We start from the raw sequence: 16,621 nt of genomic DNA, 5'->3' as shown, positions 1-16,621 counted from the left end.
CAAGAGGAGGGTCACAGCCCATCTATCTTCAACTGTACTCCAGAGCTATAAATGCACAATCTTTGCTCCTGCCTATTGAATGGGAAAGCTGCTTCTATATAACACAAAGTGTTTTTACAGAGATCTCAAAAACTGGACAGATTAGAACCCAGCTTTCAAGCCTGACTTTGAAGAATATAGTTTTGCAAGGCATTCCATCATCAATTCAACAAGAACCCAGTCTGCAAACATTAAAAAAACCTGATACTCTATAATTAAAATTTCCACTGCTAATCTACATTTTTGCATACTTCTAAAAAAGAAGCTTAAAACCACAAAAGCGTAAAATAATACTCACACATTAATTCCACAGGGTTTCTAGCCTGAAAAAAATTATTGGGGAGGGAGGACAGAACTGCGGCAACATGAGGTAGGTGCTACAGTCATTTTAGATATTTGTGAGCCCAGCACACTCATCTTACTACAGCTGCAAATTACAGATATCAGTAGCATCACCCAGATGACCTTATTTCACCAGAAGGTTACAGGACAAGCAGGTGCAACTTCTCCCCGAATGCACATTTCATATGGAAGAAAACTGTTAAGCTGGCAAAGCTAGAAACATGTTTAGGTGTTTGGGAAAAAGAAATCAGAAGTGTGGTGGAACACTTACGATCAAGTCCGTTGATGTATCTCATTGTGATTTCACAGTGCCCCCATACTGCACTGACTATAGGATAGAGTTTTTTCCCTTTTAGTCCCCTGAAGGCCACTCCGAGGTACTGTCCATCCACAATGAAGCTAAGTGTCCCTTCATCCATATCCAAAACCACCAGTAAGGAGTCTGGGAGTACAAAAGACTCGTCCGGTTCCAAAAATACGGGATATGTCACCCCAGGCTGATTTTTGCAGTTGTGATAAAGTTTGTTGCGCCCAAGGTCCCAGCCCCATGACTCATTATTGCTACCAACCAATGACGTATATCCTACAGAATGCAAAGGCGCTTCTGCTGTTGACACTCCAACCACAGCGTGTGTTCCTCGCTGCCTGGCGGGCCAGTGGATCTGCCAAACATGTAGGCCCCTCGTATACCCAACTTTGCCTCGGATGCAGTCTGTGCTTTGGGCTACCGGATGTCTGTGAAATGTCAGTTTGTCATCTTCCTTCACAAATATATTTAAGGATCGGTCTTCATTGTTCCAAGCGTGCTTGTACTGGACCTCCAAATGGGCCGGGGGCATATCCAGCAACATATCCAATCTCGCAGGCTTGCAGAAATCTGGACCCCTCAGTTCTCTTTTAACAGGTCTGTAAGGGGGTTCCCGAACATCGACAGACTTTATGCTCCCTGAGATTTTTTGGCCCATTGCTTGGCTGCAGATTGCTTGGCTGCAGGGAACGAAGGGTGGATCTGGTCCCAGTGTTAACTCATGAAAACACTTTCAAGCTGAGCCAGTGGACTCTGTGCATGTAGACTGGATTTACTCTTGCCTTCTGGACCCGTCTAGAGCCAATGTTTTCTGAGAATACACTCCTGGGAGGAGAAAAAGTAGAGAGAGTCTCCAGTTAAAAAGCAGTCAACTTATAACCCACATATGTATTCCTAAAAATTTCTATGATTGGTGCCAAGTTATTTTAAAATGAAGAACTGACAATTCTCGGCTTCATGGGCTTTGTACAACAGCGGCCACTAGCCAGACTGTCAGCAGGATATATTGAGCCTGCAGTGTTCCAAATACAGACAGCAATTTCCGTCTTTTCATAATAGACACAGACATTCCACACCTTTTGCCCTTCCACCCATATAGTCTAGTCTGCGCTGTCACGTTGTACAAGAGCTTTTCTCTTCATTATCAGGTATGAATGAGACCATCCATTTTCACTTGTGCTTCTTTATATTGCTTCAAAAAGAAATTCTTTCGGCAAGCTTTTTACCTCTAGTATTTCTCTTTTCTAAATCTGCCTTTCTAATTCGAATACCTTGTAAAGGAACCCAGACTAGCATAGCTGGAAGGTATCCCTGGATGATAGCAAACAGCTGTGAAACTTGATACTTCACCTTTTTAAAAAAAGTCATGCCCCTTAAATAAATATGTACGGCAAAACTTGTTTTACGATTTGTGATGGGCTTCTGAACAGGAAGCTGGAGAGATTTAACAAACGCTTATGGTTCTGAAACGTCTTTTGACCAGCCCATCCTGTGGATTGTTTGGTTTGAAAATACAAATGGAGGTGTTAAGTGCTGCTGCTACTATGTTGAAAAGCCTGAGCAGGATACTGCCTGCAAATGTATTTATTTAGGCTACATACCATGCAAAAAATCCATGGATCTTTGACATGAGGTATTTCCCATCCAACATGCTTTTCGATGGTGCATTACATTAACCATCTTGTTGAAAAAGAGACACTGAATATTCACTTGTATTTGTGCTAGGGAGCCACAATGAGCCACAAGTTGTGTGCTAAGACAGCTCTGCGTGTGTGTTTAAGGACACCCTCTCAAAAGGTTGCAACGTCCACACAGTTCAAAAGAAAGCTACATGTCTTAAGTTTCCAGACTTCAAGTGATGTATATTCACACAACAGCAATTCTGAATGCCCAATAGTAAAACACCAGAAGCCAATTTCACCAAGGCTGCACATAAACAATGCCAAAATCCCATCTAGACAGGAAAGAATACTCCCAACACAGAAGACTGGTTTACAAACTGTATAACGTCATGTGTTAAAAGACTGTGTACTTAATTGTAGCTAGGCAAATTATTGGCTAGGTTATTGGAAGGCTGCTGGATAATAATATGCAAGCATGCAAAGTCCCCATGCATGAAGTCTTCATAGCAACTTAAACAGACCATTTTTATTAAAGCAAGCAGTAAAGTCACTAAATGTACAGTCATACCTCGGGTTACAGCCGCTTCAGGTTGCGTTTTTTCAGGTTGCAGACCGCTGAAACCCAGAAGTACCAGAACAGGTTACTTCCAGGTTTCAGTGGTCGCGCATGCGCAGAAGCACTAAATAGCACTTTGCGCATGCGCAGAAGCGCCGAATCACAACCCGCGCGTGCGCAGACATGGGTTGTGAACATGCATTCCGCACAGATCATGTTCGCAACCCGAGTGTCTACTGTATTTAAGTGTTCACACACACACATACATTACATTCAGTATCTCATCACAATTTGATGTTGTGTCTTGTTCAAGAAACCAATAGCTGGTGAGTTAAGGGAGATGGCCATCTAATTTTGAAAAAAAATCATTATCTTTGGTGACCTTGAATGGACTGAGTTGAATGCCTTCAATAACTACTTCTAAATATGATTTCAGAGCATCTCAAAGTATATTGAAAAGTACTATGGCAGTCTTTCAGGAATCCAAGAAATTTTCAACCTGCATCTGAAGCAAAGGAGAGCTGAGCATCACCTGACAGAAGGCCCCCATAAGCATCATCAAAAAGGCAGCATCCTTCAGAGTATAATTCCATAAAATGTAGGGAGCTGCTGCAAGGAGTGAAAACATTTTCCCAGTGGACAAACAGAACCACTTCATGCATACATAGCCCTCTTAGATAGATTCATGTACGGAAATTATTGGGGACTGCCAAAAAGTTACAACAAAATATTTTGGGGGCAGACTTTACAGTATGTAGCCATTGGCTTTGAACCAGGTAGCAAGCATCATTAGATATTGATGGTAAAGGTAAAGGTAAAGGTACCCCTGACCATTAGGTCCAGTCGCAGACGACTCTGGGGTTGTGTGCTCATCTCGCTCTATAGGCCGAGGGAGCCAGCGTTTGCCTGCAGACAGCTTCTGGGTCATGTGGCCAGTATGACTAAGCCGCTTCTGGCGAAACCAGAGCAGCACACGGAAATGCCGTTTACCTTCCTGCCAAAGCGGTATCTATTTATCTACTTGCACTTGACGTGCTTTCAAACTGCTAGGTGGGCCAGAGCTGGGACCAAACAACAGGAGCTCACCCCATCGAGGGGATTTGAACCACTGACCTTCTGATCGGCAAGCCCTAGGCTCTGTGGTTTAGACCACAGCGCCACCCGTGTCCCCTGATATTGATAGTACACACCTCTAAAGTTAGAGAACTCTCAACTGCTCTTGTGTCTCTTCTTTCTCCTATAAGCCGCTATGTGTCCAAGAGTGACTGATCTTTTTTAAAGCAGTTCTTTCTTTCAAAGCTTTTCATGGTGGAGAAAACACATCTTTGAGCCACAGAAAGTGGCAGCAATCTCAGCACGTTTCCTAACCCAGTCTCTAGTGCTCACACTGCAAAAACAATCTTCTCCAGGACTCTAGACAATGAAAGTGAAGGTAAGGCTAGAAAATGCTTGCAACTAGAAACGCCTTCACACATGAACACACAAAGAGGTTAGTAGATACAGAATTCCTTGCAAACCTTCATGCCGCCTATAGTCTCTGGAGGGGAACAACTGGCATAGCAGATTATAGCTTCTTAATAAGATTGCCAATATGCGATGCTGATGGAAGGATACAAGCAGCTAACTCTGCCACACACACAAAGCCTTGCACATTTATAATTCTCCTATTATGGGAAAGAGGGAAAGAAGCTATGTGATTCCTCCAAGTTAGTTTCAATGGCATGACCTCAAACAAATACAAATTCTTCCCAATAAACTGAAGCGGGAATGGAAGAGAGTATGCCCAGAAATCAATATTCAGTTTTCCTCCATTGTGGGATGCAATTCATAGTACCAAAGGTAAGCCAAAGGGCAAGCCTGCCTGACTAACAGCATTGTGATCAGCTCCCTTCCTGACCTTTTGCAATACAGAATGCAAAAAATAAAATAAAAAATTGATGTACACAATAAGGAATATTTACACATGGTGCATGTTAAACAATCTCCTCCTGATTCACTTGCAAATTGCAAAAGCATACTTTAAAAGTTATCCTATATTACATGCCAAGTTCATGCCTTTACTGGTTGTTGTTTTTAAGCCATGGTAATTTGCTCAAGACACATCCAAATTCCCATTTCTCTGCCAAAACATTTTATGTTTCTGGTTAACTTTTGGCATTTACAGAAGCCGTGTACTACTGGCCACCTCACATAAACTGAACACAGTGGCAAATGAACAGGGCACTAACACTCTGGTTAGCTCTGCTGAAAGAAACTGATTCATTGCAGAAGCCTGTGCATGTTTACTCAGAAGTCAGCCTCTCTGTGATCAACAAGATGAACTGCTGGGTAATCACGTATAGGACTGCAGCCTTACTCTTTTGAGAAAAAAACCCATTAACTCCTGTAGGAGGCAGAAATATTTCTGTAATGGTTTCACAAGCATCCCCCACATAGCTGGGAAATGGTCAGATTAAAAGCACGGCATGCACCCAGCAGTGAGCAAGCCAAAGCCAAGCCGGAAAAAGAGTGTCAGTTTCACTTTCCAGCACTCTCAGTGGAGCTGCCAAGACATTAAAGAATGTTATTCTCAGCACTAACAGTTAAATTGAAATCTTACCCGAAAAATTAAAATGAGGAGATGCTATTTCACCGTTTAAAAAAATGCAGCCTGATACTGGGACAAGATAAGCATGTCAGACTTCCTGCAACACACAACGCTACTGAAAACATCCGGAAAACATTTGCAGATCTAGTTATGATCATTTCTAAACATTGAATTAGATACATTCTTTGATTTGCAGCAAATAAAACCATACAGAGATATTGAATGGATAGCAGAATGATTCCATATAGAGATACCAGGGGTTTGAACGTGTTATGTTTTTCTTACTATTTTTACTTGCCCAGGCACCTGGTTTTCCTTTTTCAATGAAACAAACAACACCCTCCCTGTTTACACACACGAATCCCTCACTACTACAGTATTGTAAATAACTGTTTTAGAGAAGAGCTGATGTTTCCACCCACTCGCCCAATATGCCCACAACTCTTACCCAGCCTGGTTCCACTAGTGCTCTCCAGATGTTTTGGAGTATAATCCCACCACCACAACCAAAGCACCTAACAGTCACAAATGATGGGAGCTGTAAGTCCAAAACTTCTGGAGGACTCCTTGCATAAAAGCCTCCCTAGGAAAAGAGAACCTCACAGTGGAATCTCTTGCTCAGGGTGGACCTAAGCATACACAGAATCACAGAACTGTAGGAGTTGGAAGGGACCACGAGGGCCATCAAGTTCAACCCCCTGCAATGCAGGAACCTTTTCCCCAATGGGGCAGATAAAGGACCCCTGGATGGTTAAGTCCTGTCAAAGGCGACTATGGCGTTGTGACACTCATCTCACTTTCAGGCCGAGGGAGCTGGCATTTGTCTACAGACAGCTTTCTGGGTCATGTGGTGAGCAGGACTAAACCGCTTCTGGCACAACGGGACACCGTGACAGAAACCAGAGCGCATGGAAATGCTGTTTACCTTCCCACCACAGTGGTACCTATTTATCTACTTGCACTGGTGTGCTTTTGAACTGCTAGGTTGGCAGGAGCTGGGACAGAGCAACAGGAGCTTACCCTGTCATGGGGATTCAAACTGCCAACCTTCTGACTAGCAAGCCCAAGAGGCTCAGTGGTTTAGACCACAGTGCCACCCGTGTCCCTTTTGCACTCAGAGCCATGACCCTGAAATTAAAGAGTCTTATGCTCTACTAACTGAGCTATCCCAGCTATCTAACATGGCAAAGGGAAACTCTTCCTTGACCCAAGAAGGACCCCTTTTATCATTCCTTACTCAACCCTGCATCCTCTGACCACCCCCCTCCCAAAGCCTATCAACTTGATACTTCTGTAGAAAATCCCCCCCCCCCCGGCACACCTTCTGTAGGCTACATACATATGCCAGTTCAGGGGCAGCTCTCATTGTTCATACAAGTGACATTATTTGTGCAAACCAATTTTCACACCATTTCTATCTTTCAGGTCTTCTTAAAGGCAGTAGCGGACATGGTATCCTTCCCATTCTGCACATTCACATAGAGAAGAAGAGAGGCGATGAATTAAAGGCAGTCAAAAGGGTGTGGGGGGGAAGAGTTCAAACAAGAACGGATGTGCCATGCAGAGAATTCAGCAGGGCGGTACTACCAAAGCTACCAGAGCACAATTCATCTCTGCCAACACACTTTATTCCTCTCCGACACAGAACTGTCACGTTGCAGGACTGTGGCTGCTTTTAGAAGCGATGGCTTTTAGTCTGGGATGAGTCACTTCTGAATGTTAAGAGTGAAAATACAAGGGGCCCTTCTCTTTAAAAAAACAACCTGAACCTTCGGTCTGGTCAAACTGCACCAGCAACAGCCTCTGATGATGACTTTGAAGCAGCAACAGGCTGGTATGAGGGAGGAATTTCTTCAGGTATGCTTCTAGGAAAGCATGCCTCTTTCAAATGCCTTTGGAAAGTCACAAGGAGAACATGAGGACCACAGTTCTCTCTTGTTGTTGCTTCCCCAATGACCGACATTCAAAGGCAATTAGTAGCCACTGATAGCTTTACCTTCCATAAATTTGTCTAAAGCTCTCTTTCAAGCCATCCAAGATGATGATCATCGCTTGTGCCAGCAAATTCCATAAGTTAACTATGTGCTGTATGAAGAACTGCTTCCTTTTGTTTGTCCTGAATCGCTGCCAGTCAGCTTCATGTGGATGACCTTGAGTCCAAGTGTTATAAGGGTGTGTGTGTGAAACCTTTCTCTTCACTCTCTCCTCATAAGCAGATACCCCCACCAACCCCAAAAACAGAACTAATACTATTGCACCTCGCACCATTTCGAAATTATGTACAATGCTAAAGCGAAACCAAAAATCTGTACAACTCAAAATAGTGGGGAAAGGACACAAAGGGCTGGGGGATACACAAGACACAGCACACCAGTAATATAAACTACCAGAAATATTTCAGGAACTGACATTATTACTGAGACATCTGGAATGTTAATTTAAGTCAGGTGTAACTAATCTGCTCCGAGAACAGGCCCAGAAAAAAGGTCACAACCTCGCCTTGTAAAGACAAATAAGTTTTTTCTTAGAAAGCAAATGCTGTAGCATCCAAACACTCAATTGAACCGTCAGACATATGGAGATGGCCTGAAGAGATCGTATGTATAAATATATAATAATGATACATGAAAAGTATAATTATGAGCATTGCAAAATTATCTCCTCAACCGTATGACCTCTCAACAAACTAATGATTCCTTTGTGATTTCATAAATTAAGCCTCAATGCTCCATATCCAAATTTGGCAGCAGACCTGTTTGGCAACAGGTTAGGATGCAGAAGAAGCCCATTTAATTGTATTGTCATGGTTTGACTACAGCTGGGTTAAAACTTTTGTTGCCACAGGCTACCTTTTCCTAAATTCCTGTTGCCCAACAGTATACTAGCATTACCGTGTTTTTCTACACAAATGGAAGCTCCCAGATCCCTGTCACAATGACCTTTAAATCTGTTCATCTTCTTGTAAAAGTTTCATATTAAAGCAAAAAACTTAACTAACAGCCCTTTAATTTCCCCATTTGTTAGTACCTTTTCCAGTTTTGTTTTCTTCAGTTGTAAGTTTCCCAACCATGTATGTTGGACCAAGTGCTTTTGGTAAAATACTCTTTGTATTGGCAGATATTGAAAACATTGAAGTCTCTCCTCCAATTATTAACTCTATTCTGTGTCTAGACAATGCTTGCTCATTTATAATACAGGGGTTGAATCCGTTCACTTTATTTATTTCCCAGTTTTGAAAAATATGAGTACACCCTTCTATACTGTCTTGTTATGGTATGATATTAAAAATGGAAGTCTGTGTACTTGCAAGGTCTAGAATCATAGTTCTGTTTTCCTATAATGTTACCTACGTATTTTGGAGAGCAACTAGCTCCTATCTCCTGAAAATGAAAGCTAAAAGTCTGACTCAGTTATCTTCAATAATATTTTGTCATGTACAGTGGCAGAGGATACAGTTATGGGTTTGTTGTTGTTTTTTAATTACTATTATGTCTTTGGCTTTTTTAAACACTTTTGTACCTCAGCTTCCAAGTCTCACACACAGGGGCATGCAGACTCCGGTAGATTTTACCCTTTAGTAAAGGCAATACCCTCAGCAAAAATGGAAAGCAGAAACTGGTGAATAATATGCTTTCATTAAAGAGTGATACTCTTAACATTGAAGAGAGCTGCCAATTGTATGAGAGAGATTAAGGGATTGCACATTGTTCCCTGAGGAAGAAGTTTGCTAGTATAATTTGGAGGAAGTATTATAATTCAGCCAAGCACTCAAAATGAGGTTGATTAGTTTGCCAACGACAAAAGGCAAGAATACACCCCACTGAGACCTGGCATTCTTAACTTTCCAAGTTCTACCATCATCTGTTGATTATGTGACAATAGCTTTCAGCACCACAATGGCTAAAAAAGACTTTGGTGGTAAAGGGGGCTGGGGGAGTAGAGATCTCTTTATGCTATGGGGCAACACTCTTAAGAGAATTTCAATTATAAGACCGTGAATGGAGTCTGAATGGATTCTACACATTAGTTGCTGCTGAGGATTTACAGCTTAGTATCATGTTTCTCTGAAGATTCATGCTCTTGATTTGTTTCTACTGCAGTTCTGCAAAAAGACTCAAAAACCACAAACATTAAAGAGCACAACTAAAAGCCACAGTATCTATCTATCTATCTATCTATCTATCTATCTATCTATCTATCATCTCCCACCTGGCCTCTCACTAAACTGAAGGGTGAGACAAAATCATTTATGACCACAATAATCCCACAGTATAGAGTTATCCTCAATGAATTCAGTAGGACTTACTTCTGAGTAGCCAAGCATAAGAGCAGACGTCAAATGTTTGGATTTGACTACAAATTTATATGAATAAATTAATATGGACCCTTGAAAGTTGTTAACAATTTATTCAGCAGCTGCCTATTTAGGAAGGCCCCTAGGAGACCGGTAACAGGCTGGTTAGTCCTTAAAGGAAAAGGTACCTCCCTGACCGTTAGGTCCAGTTGCGGATGACTCTGGGGTTGTGGCATTCATCTCACTTTACTGGCCGAGGGAACCAACGTTTGTCCGCAGACAGTTTTTCCAGGTCATGTGGACAGCATGACTAAGCTGCTTCTGGCGGAAATACAATTTACCTTCCCACCAGAGCGGTAACTATTTATCTACTTGAACTTTGACGTACTTTCGAACTGCTAGGTGGGCAGGAGCAGGGACCGAGCAATGGGAGCTCACCCCGTCACGGGGATTCAAACCGCCGACCTCCTGATCGACAAGCCCTAGGCTCTGTGGTTTAGACCACAGCACCATTTGCGTCCTTAGGCTGGTTCAAATGCAGTGCTAATAATACCACCAGGTTGATCCAAATATATATTGGCCTATTTCTACCTCTCTCTTTTTTTAATGGTGACCCAGGCCATTCATTGTGTGAGAATGTCCCTCACAACTGTGAGTGGAGTGGATAGAATTCCACAGGATGTGTGTGAAACAGTCAAGATCCAGTGATCCACAGGCATGCAGCTCCAGATGATGGATATGTGAGACACCATTTAGGTCCTCAGGCATCTTCACTTGGTTGCACTTGGCCAATAGCCTGGTGTAAAATGTGCCTGGCACCTGGGTAATTTTGAACACTGGTTATGGAACAACTTGCCCCATGAAGTATGATTGGACCATTCCACCATTTCAGACTGTTATTAAAGACCGTTTGAAGGGTTATTGTGAAGAAGAAGGCAGAGACCAGACAATCTGCCTTGAATTATTTGGGGAAAGCATGCAATACAAATATTAAGATTCTATTTATCCGCAAAAGTCCATATGCAATTTATGTGGCCAAAATTTTACTTGCTTCTATAGAACTCCTACAAAGTTCCTAGACAAGGTTTGATAGATAACAGAGTACACTAATAATACATTGAATAAGACATGAACATTTTTAAATAGCTGCTGGAGAAGCCAAGTGTGTCTTGTAATATGAAGTGCCACCACATATTTAAACCTCTGTAATTTAAAACAGAACATTTGGAAGTGATGCACATAAAACGTTCTATTTCATACAGAGCAGCTTTATTTCATTAAAAAGGTGCAAGTGTCTGTGTGGAAATGTGGAAAGTTTAAGCACAGGGGATATCTATTAGCATTAGAAGTTAATTGATTTAGCCACAGGCCACAACAAAATATTTAAGCAAACAGAAAGCACAACAAATTAAACAGATGTAAGTTGTTCAATTTATCAGCAAATAAACCATGCCCATATTTACAAACTCCGCTCTTACTAGAACTTCCAGGAAATAAAAAAAAAGTGTAATTGTGATAAAGCACTTAGCCCTTCTATCACAATCAAGAGTATTTTGTCTCTAGTTATGTTATGTTTCTTAGAAAGAACAGTACAACTGGAGGACATCTGAGTATATGGAACATTATAGGAGGACATGAGATTTTCCTGAAGCCTACACAAAATGAGATTTTTGGTACACCAGAAGGGACCTGGAACGTCCACAACTGTTTGGTGATAGGTCACTGCAGCTATCACATTTTACTTCTCTGATATGACTTCCTCCTTCACCGCTTTTGCTAGGAGAAGAAAGATTTTGACCGTCAAGGCCTTTCCCATTATGTTGGACCTAGAGTGAAAAATTCAGGCATATTATGAGAACTCTGAAGGGCATAAGTTTTCAAAATACATGTCAGTGAAGCAGGACTGGATTTGTATTTGCATATAATTTACGGAGTAGACACTATAGTAAATTTAATACCCACAATAATTATCTATTGACAAATACTTGGAAAACACTAGTATACTGTAGACAGGGCCCAAATTTTGGCAGCCATAATTTGTGGTCACCCCAACTTCTCCACACACATGCAAATTTATCCCAGGCTCCTGGTACACTGAAAAGAGATGGGAGCCTATTTCTCTTCCGATGTCACTGGACATCATCCCAGGAAATGTTCAGTGATAATGGGAGTTTCAGTCCAGCAACATCTGGAAGGCCACAAATCCTGCTTTCACTTCATGTTAGGCTTTGGAAAACCCCAGAAGCAGTGAAGTTAGTTCTTATTCCTTCTAATGGTCCGAAGTCCAGTGATGTGAGAAAGTGACTGTGTCTCACAAGTTCTCTATGGATTCCAGAAAAGCTAAGAGAGGGACAAAGTCTGTCTCTCTTGTTGGGCATGAAAGACCCAGTCCCTCCAACTCCTCTACTGCAGGGGAAAGGTCCTTCACTTTGTACTAGCATCCAGGGTAGGTAATTGCTGAAAAGATTTGTTGCAAAATTTCTACCCCAATGTTTCTTTATAAATTCAAAGCAACTTGAGAAAATGACCAACACAACAATCAGCATAATAATAATAATAATATACCAATACTAAACTACACTAGAATGTTGGTGAAAAGCCTAAAAGCACACAGAAGAAGCTTAAAAGAGAGGGAACCAACCACAACTTTCTAGGGAAGGAGTAAAAGACATGTAAAAGACATTGTTGGTCCCCAGAATCTAGCTCAGTGAACAGATGTGGGGAGAATGGTATCACGTTTTGCCTAAGGAATCTCATTGCAGGGTTACCGGTAGTTCCCTGGGAAGACTCATTGGTGGTCTTCTTGTGGTGAACTAAATAAATTGAGACATGCATAGGATTGAGTGTACAAGACTACAATCTTAGGCTGAAATCCTACACACACTTACCTGAAAGTAAATCCCATTAAACTCAATAGGACTTACACCTGAGTAGACACACATAGAATTGCACTGATGGTGGCAGAAACTACAGGCACAAATACTGTACAGACTTCTGTGAAGGTGTTTTCAGCCAAAGGTTCTTAAGACCAATTTAAAACATAACTCAGCCCTGATGTAGACTACTAAAAGGGGAGGAAAATGTTTCCACAGAGCAGCAATCTGTGCAAAAGGAGTAACATTTATAATGAGCTTATCATATAAACCAGACCAACAATGGGGAGTCTATCTCACAGACACACCACCTGGCAGGACCTGGTATGCATTCACATTCCATATGATTCAGATAGATGATCCAATAAACCTAATTACAATCATTATCTGCAGTCACCCCCTACATAAGCTTCCAACACATCAGCTCTGAGATAACAGGCAGCCTTGTGGGAGTACCCTCTGAACTGGTCCTAGTCTGGAAGTTCCAAGTCAGCAGCCTGAGTGCAACTTTGAAGTGGATTGTGAAGAGATCTAGTGATAAATAATGCTTTGAATGAATTCACAACAGCATCAAATTGAAAACTAAATAACTCTGGGTGTCCCGTCTAAGCATACTGCAATTTAGACTTTGTAAAAATCCACAACATGGAGATTGCTGTCAGACTGAACTGCAAAGTTGAAGGCTATATTATGCCTCTCATCTACTAAGAGATGCCTTTTCAACTGTGATAGGGATGGAATGGGAAAATACAGTAAAGAAAGAACAAAAAGTTCTAGAGATTGTATGTAACGTGAAGGAGATTATGCGTTGAAATATTTTAGTTGATATTTTAGAATGTAAAATGCTATTTTATTTATTGATTGGTTTTACCTTGTGGGCTTATAGCCGAATAAAGTATTATCTATCTATCTGTATTCCGAATTCAAATCGTAGTAAGTGTGTGACCTGCCACACACTAAATTGCCCTTGCCTCCTGATTGCCTGATGTACCCAGAATTCAATCCAGTGCCTCATTCTGAATGAAGCCCCTATTTGAACTGGTTATAAAAGAGGATTGCTGTAAATGCAGTGTCATTCTTTGGTTTCCTGCCAAGCAGTGTTCCAGAGTCTGTTCAGCTGGCAGACAATCCTCTTTGCACAATGTGTCATCTGAAGTCAGCTTTTACAATACTGGGGAAAACAACCTTCATATTGCTCTCCACTCTTATTGCTCCACTTTAAAAAAAAAAAGGAATTATGTGTTGTGTATCATTCTGCTATCTACTTAAGATAAGAAAAGGAAAACTCTGCCTAGCAGCCTTCACTACTTACCACTATCAGCAACCCAGTACCTAAGTCACGAACCTGTTTCTCTGAAGTTGCTAGAATAATGTTGGCACAACACACTGATAACAAACAAACAAACAAAAAACACAAACCCCTCTGGGTAAAAGTCTCTATCCCACTCTGCTCTTTCCCAGAGGAGGCTGTCTCCCCAATCTCCAGAAATGAGAACTGCTTATACAGTGTGTCTCTGTCTTATCAGGATTAAGTCATAGTTTACAGACCCTCATCTAGCCTGTCAACAACCCCAGGCTAGATCCAGCACATCTACAGATTCTCCTGAGTCAGAAGGAATGCCTAGCTAAGTATCATTGGCTTTCACACTTCAAATCCTCATAAATGGAATCCTGTGGCATCCTAAGCACAAAAGCTATGGGTAGAGTCCTTCAATGCTACTGTCTGCTAGGAATTCTCTATGTTGAAGCACCATAACACTGTGCCACCAATCCTTCGAATTACTTCAGGAGGGTGTCATGGCCCATGGTATCAAAGGCTGCCAAGAGGTCAAGGAGAATCAAAGGGCTAGTATTTTTTTCTGTCTGATAAAGGTCATCACAGAGGGCAACCAAAGCTGAAACTGGGCCAGAGGCCAGATTGAAATGGGTCAAGATAATTCACTTTATCCAGATGTGCCTGTAGTTACCTGGTCACCACACTCTGGATTACTTTGCCCAGAAAAATAATCTACAAGGTGGAGGCTGTCCAATATCTCAAGGTCCATGGAGGGCCACTTCAGAAGGGGTCATGGCATCACCTCTTTCAAAGCCTTTGACACAATCTTCTCCCACAAGGCATTAACAGTTCCTTGGGCCCAGCCAGATAACTCTTGGCTAGCTTGTACCCACCATGAGATTTTGTCCTAGACTTTTAACTTACACTTACATTCTTGAAAAAACATCAAATGTCTTTATGGTAAACTACCCTTCTAGTAACTGAAGGTGACCTTTCAGACCATCTTCCCTACCATCAACAGCCCACCAACAAACATTTTAAACAAGTATTAGTACAATGCCTTTCTTCAAGCAAACAGACACCATTTCTCAGGAGAAAAGGACAGTGTGATCCTACTCAGTGTAACCCTATGCATGTCTACTCAGAAGTAAATCCCATTGCATTCAGTTAGAATTTCTCCCAGGTAATGCAGAAAAAGGGGAAACTTCTTTAAAAGGTAACCTAGCATGGCATGGTGCTAAGAACAATAAAACATGGAAGATCAGAGGGCAAGGGGCAGAATATATTGAATGTAAATCCAATGAAGGAGGGGGGGAAGGTGAATGAGAACACTAAAATGGGAGCAAAAACAAGTGGGACATGCTGAACTCTAAACTCTGCTCCCACACTACACTAATAGTATAGCAAAAGCTGAAAATGCACAGTTGCATCAAAGACGAAAACGAAACATAGAAGTTAGGACACACATGAAGATTTGAGGAAAATAGAGACTCATGAACGGACAAGCAGATGGTGATTGACTTCTGCAGGCACATAAGAGTAATTGAAAATGCAAGTCATAGACACAAAGAGGGTGGCAGACAACAAGCAAAGTATTGGCCACACATCCTTGGAGCAGATGGTTTGTGCTGGAATAATCCCATGCCAGCAAACAATGAGAAAAGCATGTGTGCCCAAGAAACAAGAGATGACAAACGGTTGTCTGGCCTGGTTAAGCCAGGACTGCAGGGCAGAGGGAGCAGTGGGGGAGAGACCTAGCTGGCAAATCCTGCTGCCAAGATGTATCCAAAAGGGCACCTTTAAAGTTAAATTCACAGGAGCCAAAGCTGGCATGAAGAATGTGCAAACTCAACATCTCAGCTGCTTTAAATACCAATAAGCCATGCCATCTTCAACTTCTAACCTGGAGTCCTCTAGTTGTTTTTGACAACAACACCCATCAACCCCAGCTAGCATCTTCAGAGTACCAGGTTGGGAAAGGCTGATTCAGATAATCTAATTGCTTGCTGTATACTGACATCCTTCATTTTTGCAACCCCCGTATTAACTACATTGTGGCCTTGTTCCTGTCCAATAATCATAATGAAATAAGGTTTGCTTCTTGATTACAAAATGAGGCCATAGATCCCCGTGGAACAGCAGCCACTGCTAATTCTATGCTCTGCTGGCCTAAGGCCTGGATTTGCAAGTTCCACAGTATCAGAGAATTCCAACTTAAGCCGATGCAACACCAGCTATACTCCCTCCTCCCTTCAAACACATGAAAAGCATTTTCTCCTCAGAAGTTGAGTGGAAGCTGGGGGATCTTACCATCATCATTCATAATGAAATGTACAGCTTAGGAGTTGTGCTAAAGTGAAGTGTCTGTCATGTCATGGACAAAGATTGCAAATAAGGAATGTCAGAAGAACAGCAAAATTAGCTGGTGGCAACTCTGTGGTGTTCACATGTTGACACTGAGCCCAGGTACATGTTGTCTCTAAACACAAGCGTTTGTGTGAATGATACAGGTACACAGACTATACATTCATTGAATATTACATGTGAATATGTACATGTAATATACATTCGGTTCAACTATCTGTGTAAACAGGTACACAGACTGTACACTTGTTGAATGTAACATGCAAGCACGCCTACTTTTTCAAAGCCAAAAGAGAAAGGACAGTAACAATTACTAGTAATAGTTACCAACTGCAAACAGCTTATTAGGCAAGCTCAACAG

At 41.7% G+C, this 16,621-nt stretch overlaps 1 protein-coding gene across 4 annotated transcripts in view; it reads right to left on the bottom strand.

Annotated features, from left to right (window-relative positions):
- The window catches only part of SPSB4 (splA/ryanodine receptor domain and SOCS box containing 4), a 270,303-nt gene that overhangs the window by 43,803 nt on the left and 209,879 nt on the right, over positions 1 to 16,621 (bottom strand). For 3 of the 4 annotated variants that reach the window (XM_083613954.1, XM_083613955.1, XM_083613953.1), the window contains one exon: positions 653 to 1,513. In XM_083613954.1, the coding sequence (XP_083470080.1) occupies positions 653 to 1,346 (694 nt within the window). In that variant the 5' untranslated portion in view covers positions 1,347 to 1,513. Of the gene's footprint in view, positions 1 to 652; positions 1,514 to 7,222; positions 7,281 to 16,621 lie in introns of those variants that run through there. The other variant, XM_083613956.1, reaches the window with a different exon arrangement.

Source organism: Podarcis filfolensis (genome assembly GCF_964270895.1).
Source record: "Podarcis filfolensis genome assembly, chromosome: 5".
Lineage (NCBI taxonomy): Eukaryota > Metazoa > Chordata > Lepidosauria > Squamata > Lacertidae > Podarcis > Podarcis filfolensis.
Note: the sequence above shows the minus strand (reverse complement) of the source record. Positions and strands in the feature narration are given on the sequence as shown.